The sequence below is a fragment of the Canis aureus genome, chromosome 21 (genome assembly GCF_053574225.1).
Source record: "Canis aureus isolate CA01 chromosome 21, VMU_Caureus_v.1.0, whole genome shotgun sequence".
NCBI lineage: Eukaryota > Metazoa > Chordata > Mammalia > Carnivora > Canidae > Canis > Canis aureus.
The window spans coordinates 46,097,780-46,114,108 of record NC_135631.1 but is presented as its reverse complement, the minus strand read 5'-3'; the positions used below and the strand labels follow the sequence as shown (position 1 = coordinate 46,114,108).

Genomic DNA, 16,329 nt, shown 5'->3' with positions numbered 1-16,329 from the left:
CCAGAGTGTGAATCACAGAGGTGTAGCAGAGTTTTTATAGAAGGAAGTCAGCCTGGGAGTAGAATCAGGTCAGGTCCTGAACTTTGGTGGGATAGATCAGGGCCTGACCTGATCTTTGATCACCTTCTCAGTATCTGACAGCCAGCCTGGGATGTGTCAACCTCACATTTGTCATTGCTTTCCCTGTGTGTGTGTGTGTGTGTGTTCATTTTTTCATTAAACTTTATTGAGAGATAATTTATACATAATAAAATACACCCATTTCAAGCGGTCAGTTTGGTTAGTTTTACCAAATAGATACACCTGTGAAACTACCATCATAATCAAGTCATAGAACCTTCCTTCCCATCATCCTGTAGAGTCCCCTAAGCCCCCTGGCAATCGATTTCCTCCCAATGCCCGGCCCCAGACAACCACTGCTCTGCTTTCCTTCACAATGGACTCGTTTGGCATAATCCTTAAAATGGAATGGTACATTTTTCTTTTATCTGGCTTTTTTTGCCTTCATACTCTTTTTAAGATTCATTCTGTTGCATGTGTCAGCAATATCATGACTTTCACTGCTGAGTAGGACATATAGTATATACTTGTAGTGTATACATCTATATTTACATAGATATCTATGCCATAGGTTGTTTATCCATTCATCCATTGATGGACACTTGGGTTATTTCCAGTTTGGGTCTATCATGAGCAGCATGGTCATAAACACTTATGTACGAGTGTTTGTGTATACCTGTGTTTTCATTTCTCTTCTGTAAATAACTAGGAGTGGAATCGTGGGATTCCTGCATTGTACTATACATGCATGTTGCACTTTGTAAAAGAAGCTACCAAACTGATTGCCGATGTGGTTGGAGCATTTCGTATTCTCACAAGAAATATCTGAAAAATCCAGCGGCTCTACATTCTTGCCAATGCTTGGGATTTACCAGTCTTTTAAATTCTGGAACGTGTTTTTTAACCTTCAATTAACTGTGACTAAGGTGCTACCTTGGAGAGGTACATAAGGAGCTATTTCCCCTTCTGGCCCCTTGTGGCAATGCTTTTGCTCCCCAGATTCCCATGACATCCCTATGCAGCAGATACACCCTGCATGATTATGACAAATAAATGACTGGTCCAAGGTCATGCAGTCTGAAGCACATTAGAACCTAGACTCTCACTTATAGCTCAGAGCTCTTTCTGGAATGCCATGTTGTCCCCCTTCAGAATCACTTGCCATTCCTTCTCAAATGAACATCCTTATTGTTACTGAACTGTGCTAAGTGGAGGCGATATTGTGAATAAAAGATAGTGATAATTGACATGGAACCCCAATTAATATGCATCAAGCATCTGCCCAAAGTAATTAGGCAATCTGCTGAGCACATAACCAACAATGGAATCCAGTAAATTTTATTCTGTAGGGACACATATTAAAGATTAAATCTATTTTTAATTTGCTTAATAAAATGTGATAGATATTTGCATGTCAGTCTACCCCTTCTAACTTATTGAGTTGTCCTTCTAAATATTGTTACTTGACAAAAGCTTTTCACAGTTTTGAGTCACTGAATCATGAGATAGCCTTCCGTTTTACCATGCCATCAATATTTTATTGGCCCTGGGTGTGGTAAGGTACCATCAAGAAACTGGGTAAGACAATAATCAATTAAAATTTTTCTTCTTCAGATACAACTTAGTAGAGAAAAAAATTAATGGGCTGCAATCACAAAATAGTCAAAAGGCAAACAGGGCTTATGCATTAAGCAATGCAGGAGAAGAAATTCAATAGGAAAACAAAATTGTTCTTGTAAGAGCTTGTTCTGTGTCCACACAGTCAAAGAATGAGATGACTCTAAGATATGTAAGAATCTAAGAAGGATTTATTTCTTCCAGGAAACTGGGGTTCTGCTTTCCCTCCAGAGTTTAGCCAAACAGTATGGAAGAAATAAGAAAAATTCCAAAAAGTTCTTACTTGTCAAGAATCACGATTATATTAGCAGTAGCATCCTTAATGGAGCCCATATATCTCAGTCCAGTGTAGGGAATGTATAAACATGTATCTGTTAATTCCAGAATCACTTATAAGTCCAGATAGAATATAGCCTTTTGTACTTATCAAAAAGAACCCAGAGATTTACCCTCTTTGATAAATTCCTCCCTCAGAAAAAGAGGATGTTAGAGTAACATTTCTGTTACTTCCTATCCCTAAAGCTGCAATTCTTTCAGATAAATGACAAAAAAGCCTCATCTGTGATATTCTTTGCTTAATGGTTTTGATGCATTAATCTTTAGAAATATTATGCTGAAAAATATATATATCAAATAAAGAAAGGGAAAGCAGAGGCTTAAGCCACTTCATGAAACCCCTGGGATTTCAGTATAAAAATTTCAAAGACTTTAAATAACCAGTATTAGAAAAACGTTATTTAATTAGGTTTAACCATGTTGTTTTTTTAGACCCTGACTTAAATATGAAAATCATGTATGACTTGTACTGCATAATTACTGGCAAAAGAACAAGGTGTCTGTATAATGCCTCAAATGTAACTGGCCATAAAAAGTGGAAGTGTTTACAAAAGAAAGTGCGGGGAATTAGGGAGCGAGTAGGATCCTGGAGGAAAGGCTTCTTTCCTTTTCCTTCCTGGAGAGAAAGGGAAACTTAGAAGCTTCTATGAGGCAGATGTTTTATGACATTGCCTTGATCTTAAGAGGCCAACTACACGGATACCATTTATGGGATGCTTCCCATGTGTTCTTACGTATACTTTTAAATCTTGAGATTAGCTCTCTTGGTTAGGTATTGGTGTTGTCACTACAGAAGAGGAAACAGACCTAAAAAGACCAGCTGGCTTACCTGGGGTCACACAGCTGGTATAAATAACTGAGCTTTGAATCCAGGGAAGTCTGACTCAGGAGCCAGGGCTCCTTCCAGCAGGCACATGGCTGCCCCACTCCTGTCTACCACTGGAGACAGTTATGAGTCAGGGAGACATCAGGAAGCTCTAGCTGAGTGGTGTGGAAACAAATGAGATGTGTTCACATTGGTCATGGTGAACACATGCTAGAGTAAATGGGCAGGAGGGTAAATCATGGTCTATAATTTTGACCATATCTCATCTGTTTTGCTAAATACCACAATTTAAGTATTTTTCTATTTTGGGATTATTTTCTACAGGTCCTGAAGTATTTAAAATATCATATATATATTTTTAATTTAATTTAATTTTTTATTTTTTATTTTTTTAGGAAAAACATGGTGGTCAGAGGTGGCCAGAGCATTATGATTTTGGTGTAGTCTGGGCCACATCCTCGATGGAGTTGCCTATAGATTGTCTTTTGCTTAATATAATGAGTCCCAGTTATTTGCAGTCCTCCAAATGTACTTTTCTCAGTATCCCATTTATTTGATCATATTTTCTATTCACAATACCCTCACTGCACTGCCTAAAGGAGCTGGAATTTATTCTCACCTAAGTTCTGGTAATCACTTTCTTGCCTTTTATTGAGCTGTAAGTCAGATGTAAATAGGCTGCATTATGGGCTGAAATGTGTCCCACCCCAAATTCATAGGATGAAGTCCTAACCTCTAGTATCTCAGAATGTGACTAAAATTGGAGATTGGGTCTTCAAAGAGGTAATTGAGTTAAAATGAGGTCCTTAGGTCAGGGCTTCATCCAATATGACTGGTGTTTTTAAAAGAAGAGATTAGGGCACAGACTGGTATAGCAGGAAGATCACATGAGGACACAGGAAGAAGGTGGCCCCCCTGCAAGCCCAGGAGAGGGGCCTCCGGAGAAGGCATCCCTGCCCGACACAGTGATGTTAGACCTCTAGCTTCCAGAACAGTGAGACAATAAATGTCACCCTGTCTGTGGCACTTTGTTATGGCAGCCCAAGCAGACTCATACAAGCTGAGAGCACAGATCCAACAAAAAAGGGGAGGGGACAGGCCGGTTGATGTTAGCCTGGGGCTTTGGACTATCCAGGGAAGGAGGGAAGAATGTCTATTTTGTACAGAAATTACAAACAGGGAAGGACAGAGTATGAAAAGCTTTTCCCTTCCTGTTGCCTTCCAGAGGCTGGCTTCATTGATTTGTTCGTGTTGGTTGGAATTTCTGGGTGTTTAACATATTCAACAAAAGTAAATTTGAGTACAAGCACCCTTTATAGACGTTCTTAATTTTCTATGCCCCTGCTCCCCTTATAGCTTCCATGTGTAACACAATATATCCTTAATAATGTTTTAGTTTCTGGAATACAGCATCTTCTAATTAAATCCACAAGTGCTATAAAAATAAGTGGAGGTGACAAGTGTCTTGGAAAGTGGAATAAAATGCAGAATGTGCTAGACAAGTTGGAAAAATGAATGCATATAAACAGTAAAATTCAAATGGAATTAAATATAGAGAGATGAATTTGGGGAAGGGAAAACTCTCCAAATATGCCAAGGCAAAATGGAAGAGGTCTGGCCTTTTACAAATGTGTCAGGGAGCCATAATGAATGACACGTTAAATCCCCATGTGACGCAATGAGAACGTGAACACAATCCCAAGAGTTCTAGCAGAAGCAAGAGCTTGCAGGAGGACATCCCTCCCTGCACTGGCTGGCATTTTTCTGAGTGTCCACTGTGTACCTTATAATAGCTTGAAGAGAAATTAAGTCAGTGGGTCTCAAGATTTAGCATTTGTCAGAATCACCTGGAAGGGCCGTTTAAACACAGATCATACCCCCCTACCCTTGCCCGGAGTGCCTGATGCAGTAGATCTGGGATGGAGCTCAAGAGTTTGCATTTCTAACAAGTTACCAAGTGATGCTGATGGTTGAAGGACCACATGAGGTTTTTGAAAGAGCTTCTCTTCAAAAAAGGGTATAGGAAGGGGATTTATTATGTCCAAACAAGAGAAGCCACCGCTCAGATTTAATAAGAACCTTCAAGAAGGAGGAAGGATATAATGATCACCTGAATGTTACTGAGCTGCTTATTCTGCTGTGGGTAGGACAGGAGCATGGGTTTTAGATTTGCTAAGAGTTAGGGCTTACATCACGACAAGCTGGCCTGAGCGACTTTGAGCACCTGAAACAGGACATTCAGTGGAGATTTGAATTATGTCTTGGAAAGTTTGAAAAAAGTAAGGAGGGAGCTCTCCTTCTGGCAGGGTCCAGGAGACTCCCTGGACTTCCCTTCTGGTTCTCTCCATGAGCCCGGGCCAGCTCTATAAGCACGATGATGGCCCAGAGCAGGGCAGGAAACGAGGGATTAAATGAAGTTGAGATGCTTAGGTGGGAGAGGCTGATGAGAGGAACACGTTGACATTCAGAAAAGAGATGAATGATGAAGGCAGCGTCATGTGGGAGCCCCTCTCAAGCTCACCTGCAGGCGCTACCTTGGAACATACTGGAAACTGACAGAAGACGCAGAATTGGAAAGGCACAGAAAGGCCGGAGCTGGGCTGCTTTGGAAGTGTGGCTCTGGGATGCTGGTGCCCATGACGGGGCAGCCATTAAACCAAACACAATGACTGAGCGCCCCCCCCCGTGGGCAGGGTCCTGAATGAGGCCAAGTCAGTCAGGTCCCTGCTTTTCGGGTGCGGATCCCTAATGACAGCACAGTGGATGAAAATGAATGGGCGGGGGAAAAATGGGGAAAACAAGGCTGGGGGAGCAGTGTAGGGAAGCTTCCAGAAGGAGAGATGAGGGACCGAGAGACGGTGGCCCAAGTTTGCCAGATAGAGAAGGCTGGAAAGGTATTGGAGGCCAGGGCACAGCATGTGCAGGGAGCACGTCCCCTGTGGGCCGGGCTTGACTGGCAAGGGGAGACCAGGAGGGTGGATGCCAGCTGCGTGGCTGGAGTCACTGATACACACTTCATGCATCTAGAAAAACTCCTGTGCCATCTTGGCTCCCTTGTGGGTGGAAACAGCTCACCGATGTCTCATTGTGGGTGGCTCCAAGGAAGAGATTGGGAGCCACCGATACAGGGGGGCAGACTGGGAAGTATAGTTGATTTTCAAAAACAGGAAAAGGAGTACATTTTGTACTTGCTTGAAAAACAAAATGAATGGATTTGGATAATCAGATGGCCTGTTGGGGGAGCCAATGTAAATGTCCTACCCTCTTTTGGTTTCCTATTAACACCAAGATTACTTTTTGAAGAGAAATTGAAAGCCTTCATAGATGGCGGTCTCCAAGTATTATAGCTATGGCCTTTAAATGGTGAAAAATTTGGGGCACCTGGGTGGCTCAGACGGTTAAGCATCTACTTTTGGCTCAGGTCATGATCTCAGCATCCTGGGATGAGCCCCCCAGAGGACTCCCTGCTCAGGGGTACTCTGCTTCTCCCTCTGCCTCCGAAGCTCCCCCTGCTTGTGTTCTCTCTCTCTCTCAAATAAATAAATAAAATATTGAAAAAACTTTTTGAAAAAATTCAATGCTTTGATTTTACAAGTTGCAACATCCTTCCTTTCAAATGTCTCTACGCCGTTAACGACGCTAAAACTCCCATTAACTTTTGTTGGAGTTTAGTCAAAGGGAGAATAAAATATACACAAAAATGATGTCTTTGCTGCTTATGGAGAAATCATTAATTCATGGTCACAGGGTCGCAAGAGCAAACCAGGGGATGTGAGGCCTTCTCACTTCGATGGGGAGTCCACCATATTCCACAGTAAAGAGTCTCATGGAAGGAAGAAAACGTTACTTTCAAGCTCCATCATTTATTTTGTCTTAAGTACCTTTTTTTTTTCATGCACAGAAAGATACTTATATCTTTCTCTGTCTCTTTTTTTATCTAGTCTTTTTCTAACTTTTATTCTCTTGCATTGCTCACCAAGAATCTCTGATGTGATGCTGTGAAGGCTATATCTAGGTCTATCAAATTTTGGTATGTATTTAAAAACCATATTGCTTGTATTCTAGATGATAACTTTGCAGGTTCTCAATCTTTTATCATTGGAATAAATCATCATCAAGAGTAGTTGAAGGTCCACTCTAAGATTTTATTCAGGTTCCTTTAATTCCTGGTAAGCAGATATAAAACTGAAATTAAAGATGTAATTGTTTTTATTAAATTAAAGCAAATCACCCCAGGTTGTCTGGTCTGAGGGCTCTGTACTTCACTCCATGAAAGTGAACTCTTTTCTGAGTGTGAGTTAGGGAACTTTCTGCTCCTATAATTTATGACGTATTTTACTGTTGGAACTATGCTCTTGTGAGATCAGGCATTTGTCATAAATCATATGAAAAAATAAATTGAGAAACTTCTCTACAGTATGATAGAAATCCTTTATTTTTTAGTGGTTGTCTGTATTATATTTCTTCAATGGAAAGGGTAATATTTAAAGAAAAAATTGAAGACCACTATCGTTATATTTCCAGCTCTGAGCTTTGTACTTTTGGACTCTTGGGCATTTTATGATCTGCTATCCTCAGGATCCCAGCTTTTATATCCAGGACTCAGACTTGAGCATCTCCTGTCAATTCACCCAACTTGTTAACTTTACTATATGCTCCTGGGTGTTTCAAGGTGTTTCAGAGTGGATGCCAAGAAATAGTTGTCCATTTATTGCTACCATTTCCTGATGTCTCTGACCAGGTTCTCCATTCATTCCCCTTGATCTTTCTGGGAATAGAATAGACCACTGGCACATGCCTGGAACAAGAGGGCCAGGCCCAGGGGTGCCTGCTGTGATGTCGATTTTCAGGAAGGTTCGCATGCAACTCTTCTCTGGATGTGCTTGTGTATTCTCTCAGCAGGCACACACGGGAGAGGTGTCTGTGCATATGTCGCCCAGGACCATCCTGCTCCCTGGGATGTTGGTCATAACTGCCACAAAGTGGATTCTCAAGGCACACCCCCAAGGGCCTGGCTGTTTCTTCCCAGTTGCTAGGTCTCCAATTCTATAGTGAAGAAGCCAGTCATGGTGGTTGGACCAGCACAGGACCAAATGTTCCCACAGTGAAAATGAAGTTTGTTCCAAGGACCAACAAGTGCGGTGTGAGAATGTTTCTGAGGTGCATCTGGGCTCAGGAGAGGGACTGTGGAAATGGATCAATGATGCCTACTTCGGGCAAGTTGTTGAGGAATGGCCCCGTATCTGTCTCTTATTTGCCATTTCTTGATTAGGCCCTTCTCCTGGATTAAAACCATACTACCTCAAAACTAGAGTTGTAATTTTATGTAACTGAAATTGTCTATCACCTAAATGCACCTCCTCTGAAATCCAGGATGAGAATGAGAGCTACTTTGTATTAAATGTTGATGATTTCTAATTGATTCATCACCTTTGTGGCAATTTACAACTTGGCTTTGCTGACAGAAATAGTGTTCAGCAGACTGTATGAAAAGAGGCTGATCTCATTTTTCCCCCTAGAGATAATTTTAGCATAAGGTTGAACAGATAGAAATAGGTCTTAAAAAGCCAATAAAAGATAGAAGCTCTTGCCTTATTTAGGGAACCATTTAGAAGGTAGAGAGTCCAATGGCATCTTGTACATAGTAAAAGAAATAAGCTAGCGGAGAGATCGGGGTGGGGAGAGGGGAAGGAAGTCCTCAGTGATACATCTGGCAGGGACTGCAACCCTGCCTATGATTAAGCTGAGGAAGAAGAGTAGGGGCTGGGAACCTGGGATCCCCAGGCAGTGATTAGATTTGGGGGGGAGAACCACAGGGCATCAGACCAGAGTCTCCGTCTCTGGGAAGCATGTTCACACCTGACTTGGTTTTTCCTGATGTTCGACCCTCAATGGAGGAGATGGGGAAGGAGAAGGAGAAGATCCTTGCTAGACCCACTCACAGATCCCCTCGCTACACCCTCATGGCACTTACTGTAGACCTTAGGTACATATTTGTGCAAGTCTTTGATGAATGTCCATCTTCCTCACTAGCTGTGAACTCCCTGAAGGAAGGGCTCCTGATATCAGTCCTGTCCTCCAGCGTAGCTTCTAGGTACAGTGCCTGACATATAGCAGGTGCTCAATAAATATATATAGTACACTGATTTTTAAAAATATTTATTGAACAAGCAACTGGATTTTCCAAGCACAGCCCTTGAGTGCCACTAAGAATGGGCTGTATGCATGGCTGGATCAGAAGCCAAATGGCTGAGGTCTCTGGAAAGATACTCCTACTTTGGTGCAGATGGATGATGAAGAATTTAGCAGTGCTTTCTTCCTCCTTTTTTCTTTGTATTCTATTTCCTTGCTGGGTGCTTTACATTGTACAGACTTCCAACAACTCATGAGGCCATCTACTCAGTCACGCACTCACTGTCAGTTTTTGTTTTCCCCTCTTGATACCTTTCCTTTGTTACTGCCCCTTCCAACTGCAAATCTGGGTCTTAGCCTCGTCCAACTCTTGCTTCTTAACTCCTCCAGCTACTGGTTTCAAACATTTCAAACAGAGCAGATCCAGACTTTAAAGCGTTACAACAAAGAAAGAGAGGAATTGATGTTTCTCCATTGCTTCACCTAGTCTCATCTCTGCAGCCTTTGACACTGTATCCACTTCCTACTTTAAAAAAAACTTTTGGATGCTAGATCGTTAGCCTCTGGATTTCTCTCCTACTTATTCAGACGCATCTTCCATCTCTCCCTTCCTTTTCTATTCCTTAAAAGCTGATGTTTCCCAAAGTGACTCCTTTGTCTTCCTTCCTTCTCTTGCTCCTCCTGATTTTTCTAGCTGCTGGATTTGTTTGCAGCTACAAGGTACACACTCATGACTCTCAGATCCCATCCTGAGTGCTACTACAATTCCAGATCCTCCATTCCAGCTATCCAGCACAGGCTTTCATAAATTGCTTTTCGTGTTTTGCTCTAGTCTCCTAAATGGTTTGTTTACAATAGATGTTTCACCACTTCAGCTCAGCCTCCATCTGCTCCCCAAGTTAGAGTTGTTTTCTTGAAAAATCAAGCTGAATGTGTCATTCCTCTCTTTAAATACCTCTTATAGATTCCCAGGGCTGCAGAGTAGATGGTCATCACCATCATCATGACTATGTAAGTGCTTGCTGTGTAGCCAGGCACTAACTACTCCATATATCTTGATTTATTTTATCCTCACAACCACTCTGGGAGATTGCTGATTCTTCCCATTTTACAGACGAGGAATGGGGGTACAAAGATGTGGTTAAGATCACACAGAGACAAAGCCCATCCTTCCCAGCTTGATCACGGAGCCCTTCCACGACTGTCCTCAGCCTCCCCCTGTGCTCCAGTCACATGACCCTTTCTGTTTCATGACACTCCATCCTTCATATTTCCTTGCCTTGGTGCCTGGCATCCCCATGGCCTGGCATCTGGGTGATCCCATCATGACTCCATCTTCCCCATCAAGACTCAGCTTCTGAACCATTTTCTCTATGAGAACTCAACACTCTTCAGACAAAGTTGGTCACTCCCACCTCTGTGATGATACTAAACTTTGGTATGTACCTGCCCTGTTATGGGACATTCCCTGCTTTATTGTGCAAAGGAAGTTTTTTTTTCATTTACAGTTAAAGCATGTAAGACTTGCTTAAGCATAAGCAGTCTTGGTTTCTTCTTGACCCTTTTTTAAATGTTCTGATCACAGAGGAAGACATAGACATGGCTAACAAGCACATGAGAAAATGCTCCCCATCACTGGCCATCAGGGAAATACAAATCAAAACCACAATGAGATCCCACCTCATACCAGTGAGAATGGGGAAAATTAACAAGGCAGGAAACCACAAATGTTGGAGAGGATGTGGAGAAAGGGGAACCCTCTTGCACTGTTGGTGGGAATGTGAACTGTGCAGCCACTTTGGAAAACTGTGTGGAGGTTCCTCAAAGAGTTAAAAATAGTTCTGCCCTATGACCCAGCAATTGCACTGCTGGGGATTTACCCCAAAGATACAGATGCAGTGAAACGCCGGGACACCTGCACCCCGATGTTTATAGCAGCAATGTCCACAAGAGCCAAACTGTGGAAGGAGCCTTGGTGTCCATCGACAGATGAATGGATAAAGAAGATGTGGTCTATGTATACAATGGAATATTACTCAGCCATTAGAAATGACAAATACCCACTATTTGCTTCGAGGTGGAGGGCCCTGGAGGGTATTATGCTGAGTGAAGTAAGTCAATCGGAGAAGGAAAAACATTATATGGTCTCATTCATTTGGGGAATATAAAAATTAGTGAAAGGGAATAAAGGGAAAGGAGAGAAAATGAGTGAAAATATCAGCAAGGGTGACAAAACATGAGAGACATCTAACTCTGGGAAATGAACAAGGGGTAGTGGAAGGGGAAGTGGGCGGGGGGTTGGGGTGACTGGGTGATGGGCACTGAGGAGGGCACTTGGTGGGATGAGCACTGGGTGTTATGCTATATGTTGGCAAATTGAACTCCAATAAAAAAATAAATAAAAATAAATTAATTAAATGTAATTTAAAAAATAAAATTTTTGTATTAAAAAATAAATGGTCTGAAAATTAAGTATCATAAGTGACAAAGAAAGGATGTGTATCCCTATTGGATTTTAGGCACTATCTGCTTATTACTTAAATATTCCTGTTTTTGGATTAGAGCACTGTTACCCATGTTCTCTAAGAATGAAAAAAGAACTACTTGCCTTTTAAAATGAGTGATGTGTTCAGATCAAGGATTAAATAGTCTGTGATTTAAAGATTACTCTCCATTGATTGAGACCAAACAGGAGATGAGCGGTAAGGAGAGAGGTCCAGGTAGCCATGGCTGCCTGGACGTGGAGCTGTTACCTGCTGGCCAGGCTTGATGGGTGAAAGCGTGATGCCCTGGGTGTTGATCACTGGCAGGATCTGGTTTCCGATGACTGTGGCAATGATCTGGCCCTGGGCGTTGGTCAGGAGCTGGGGGGTGATGGGCTGTACTTGGAGGCCCTGAGTGCCGCTCGCTGCTTGGCTTGATGGCCCCGGATTCGGCATCAGAGGAATAGTCCCAATGATCTGAAAGAGACAGGCCCAAAGGTGAGGTGCTGGGCTCTGCTCTGGATATACACATGCAACTGAAGACCACTCATGCCCTGCTCTGTGCAGGAGGCTCCCAAGAGCTGACCAAGAGACTGACCAGATCAGGAGTGGTGGGTGTGGAAGGCAGTGGCAGGGCCTGAGCATCTGCAGGAGAATAAGCACGCATGAACGGAGTGCATGGAAAGGCAGGGAAAGCATCTTACTTGAAAGTAAAGTCAAGCTTCGGATAAGCTTGGGATTTCTGCTGGGGCAGTAGAGGCATCTGCTTTGTTGTCTCAGAACCAGGCAGAAGATGGAGCTCTCATGGCACCCAAGCCCTCGTCTAGCGGGGGAGCCATATCCCTTTCCCAGAGGAGGGTCTCAGACCCAGCGTGCTCCCTCACATCCTTTCCCCTTCCCCGTTCTCCTCTGCTCTCTCCATCTTGCTTCCTTTCACCAGCATCCTGCTCCTCTCTCAGGGTCCCTGGCATCCCAGCAGGAGTGGGCCTCAGCACCCTGATGCTTGTGGTGGCTGAGAGCCCAGATTCTGACATCAGGGAGACAAGATTCCATTCCTAGCGGTGTCACCTACAAGCTCAGTCAAGGAGCCTCAGCCTTCTGAAGGCTTTCAAGAATTATGATCACAAACAAGTGTTTGAAACTCTTAAAATAGAATTGGAATGACAACTGAGGATGAAAATTTTGAAAATGTGCATTATGAACAGCATGTTTGAAACTGGGTCTTAGGGGTTAGAAGTTCAGGGTTTCAGTGGCAGGTGGCAGAGAAGGTTTCTGTTTGCATCTAGTAGCTTCTGGCTTCAGTGAAAGGATCGTGTGGGTATTGCAGGGGGGAGCCGGCTGGCCCCAGTCACTGTGCTAAGAAGGAAGGGAGCATGGGCAGGGTAGTAAATGTTCAGGGTGTCTATGAGACCTGGAGATACAGATCACATTCATATGTTGCTAGAGGCCAATTTAATCGGTACAAATGAAAATATGATCTATGTTTTCCAAAGTTTTGGATTCTTCTGGGGGAGTCACAGAGCTGACAGTTAGATGCTTTTCCCTCCATACAGCACAGGATGGGCAAGCAGTTCTGCTCTTTGAGTCACCTTCCAGGGTCCCCTCCCAGATGTGAACTGTGGTAACGTGGCCTAGGGGCCACCAAGACATAGTAATAATACTGTCTCGGAGAGTGCTTTTATGTATATGGTTTCATTTCATCCCACATTCTTACATCCACCATGAATTGGGCATTAGTCCACTCCCTAGAGGTGGATAAGACAATGGAGCCTCAGCTGTCACTTGATGGGGGCGTTGGTAAGTGACAGAGCTGGAGTCTGAGTCTGCTGAGCCCCAGGTGGTTGCTCTTCCATTCTGTGATCTAGTTCCCACCACATGGAGGACATTGAGAGAGGACACTGCATCTCTGCAATTTCCCTCCCAACAATAAGCTGCTTGTGGTCTGAGTTTATAGATGATTCTGTCTTCCGCCCCCCACAGTACTCCAAACAGGGCTCTGAACAGAGGTTCTCAATCCATCTTTTGAACGAATGGTTTCTAGACTCAGTTATCACCAAGATCCCAGATGCAACCAGGACCGCAGAAGAATCGCAAGACCACACCATTCAGAGACAGAGATCAGGATGGAGAGGGTGCCCCCTTGCCCACCTGACCATCACTTCCACCACAAAAGTCCCTGTGGGATGGCACTAATGGAGGAGCTGTGTGAACACTCAGAATGGGTGGCAGTTGTCAGGGGGATGCCCATGGAATTCAAGTAATTGCTTCGAGAGTGGTCAGCAGGCCCTCAGGGAGTCCGGAGCTCTGCGGTCTCACTGAGCAAGCCCACAGGATCCGTCCCACAGCCTCAGCAGGGCCAGCAAGGTCAAGAGGAGTCCACATCAATAGATCAGAGCACATAAGTACTTGATTGATGATGAGTGGTCTTGCATGAAGCAGCTCGGGATTCAAAGGTTGTTCCTCTGACCCCACGGGCAGTGTGGAGAGGCCTGGGGAGCCAGCTCCTTGTCCCGCGTCTACGCTGACCAGTCCTCTCTGGCCTCCCCATGTCTTAGGCCTGAGAAGCCCACTCCATTGGATGGGCCTGAGTTGAAAGCCTATAGAAACTGGATTCGTTTGGGTGGCAGGGTGGTGGGTTCTATTTTAGGCAGAATGTCAGCGTGTTTCAGAGCCAGTGTGAGTAAGTAACCCGGGAGAAGGCTTCAGAGTGAGGCACAGCACCTGACAGCTACGAGCACGCTGTGATGCTGGGAGGCATTCGGCTCCGAGAAGATTGACACGAGTCTGTGAGTCTGTGCGTGCCTCATGGTAATGAGATGCTTTGCCTGCTTTCCCGGTGGAAAGAAGAAAGGCGAATGCAAACGACTCGCCAGCCTTTCCCGTAAGCGGATCCTCGCTCCCAACACTGTGCTTGACATTACTAAAACATGGTGCCACTTACGTCTCCTCCCCACCGGCTTCTCTCTTCTTCCGTGGGTCCCAGCATCACTTGCTGAGGGTAGGACGGCACTAGTGTTGGAGCCAGAGGCATCCAGAATTTCATGAGTGGAAGGACCCTGTAGTAAGGAGGGTTTGCCCGCCAGCTCTGGGGTGGGGTGGGGTCTGACAGTTCGAAGGTCTAGAAGTCTGTGAAGCTATGCATTTCTCATTTTTGTTCCCCTTGCAGGCGAGTTGGGACAACCATCTGGGACGTCAAGAACTTGGCAGCGCCCTATGGGGGTTTTTCTAACATCCTACAGTGTACTACAGCATGCTGGTTTTCACGTGCTCCCGTTCATCGAGGGTACCGATGATCACACACTGTGTTGTCTAAAAATTTCCAGATGTGCCTATTTTTCTTAGGTTGGCCACGACTCCTTTCAGGACCTCCACAGATCTCACCAGAATGCTCCTCGGATCCTGACGCCAGAGAGATCTCAACGTGGAAGCCAGGGACGCCCAGGCAGCTGTGGTGTGAGGCTCTTGGCACTGGTGTAAAGTTGGCAGTTTTACTTGCAGAAATTGTATTTTAATTTAGAGGACTTTTGATATTAATCTACACATGTTCTCAGGAAATCAGGAAATTAAAACTGAGGTTTGATGTTAGGAGACCTCTGACTTGAGGGCAAAGAGAGAGAGGATGCTCCGGAGACTTCTGTAACCCTAAGACTAGCCTTTGGAGTTTGAGTTTGTGACTCCCAGAGCTAAGGATTTGCTGCTACGAGAGTCTGGATGGAAAGACGTGTTGCTGAGGGAACAAGGCCAGGAGGCTATGATGCTTGACCAAGACATTAACTCCACAAGAGGATTTCCGGCTGTCCTAAGATGCCAAGGACTCTGGCAGAGCAGCCTCGTGCCTATAGACTCTTCTCTGTTTAGCCTGCAAAGGAGAAGGCCAAAAAGATGCACCTGGGGGCAGAGGAAGGGGCAACAAGGCAGGTACATCGCTTGCAAAGATTCTAACAATTCACCAGAGAAGTGATATGTACCAAACAAGTGGCAAGGACTATCCGATAAGAATCTCCATATCCATGTGATGGGTGCTCAAAGACATACTGGGAATGAATGAGTGATACCAGAGAAAGATGAGGGTGGCTAGAAAGACTTGACTGAAGAAATGAGGGCAGAGCAGAGTCTTGAAGGTTGGGTGGGATTCTGCAGGGCAGAGAAACCATGCCAAGCAAGAGGCTAGCTGGATATGAGAAACATGGGGGATGGTGCATTGACTAGTTTTCAAGCAACAGGGATTGAGACAGTAGAGCAGGGACAGATCAGCATGGAAGGTGTCAAATTCCACCTGGGCAAAGGGATTCGATGAAGGCTTTTGAGGGTATGGGGAAGAGCGCCGAAATAGAGCTATTTCTGGGGTGAAGATGAAGGTGTACATAGAATAGACTGAAGTGGTGAGAGACTCCAGACAGGAGATCAGTGGCCAGGATGCTACTGTGGTTTGTCCAAGTGTGAAGCAAAATGCCTCCATGAATCCTTGACAGAGGGGTTGCTGGATTCGTTGACTTCCACTTCAATTCAAAATCACGACCTACTCTATGGCTGGGTTGCAATATTAGAAATTTTTGAGTCAAGTTATTGCCCCATCAATCCCACAGCAAAGAGCTCGGGCATCCTTTGCAATGATCCTCAATGTCTTTGCCTTTGCCGCGGCTCCAGCAGCAATGACTCATCCGATGAATGCTTTAACCAGGCCGAGGTCCTTACCGGTATTGTAATGATAACTTCCAACCTAAAAGAGTTCTGGCCTCTCTGACAGAGGACTTACTTGGTTGTTGCCGCTCGTGTTCTCCTGCCTTTTTCTGTAGAGGACTGAAGAGCATAAACCACAACTGAAAATAAAATCCGCGTTGCAAGGGCAAAGGAAAAATATTGTTAAAATGATGA

General features: G+C 44.3%; 1 protein-coding gene across 4 annotated transcripts in view; it reads right to left on the bottom strand.

Moving 5' to 3' along the window:
- POU6F2 (POU class 6 homeobox 2) overlaps nt 1-16,329 on the bottom strand; it is a 477,797-nt gene that overhangs the window by 15,164 nt on the left and 446,304 nt on the right. For all 4 annotated transcript variants that reach the window (XM_077864097.1, XM_077864101.1, XM_077864098.1 and 1 more), the window contains one exon: nt 11,725-11,931. In XM_077864097.1, the coding sequence (XP_077720223.1) occupies nt 11,725-11,931 (207 nt within the window). The remainder of the gene's footprint in view (nt 1-11,724; nt 11,932-16,329) is intronic.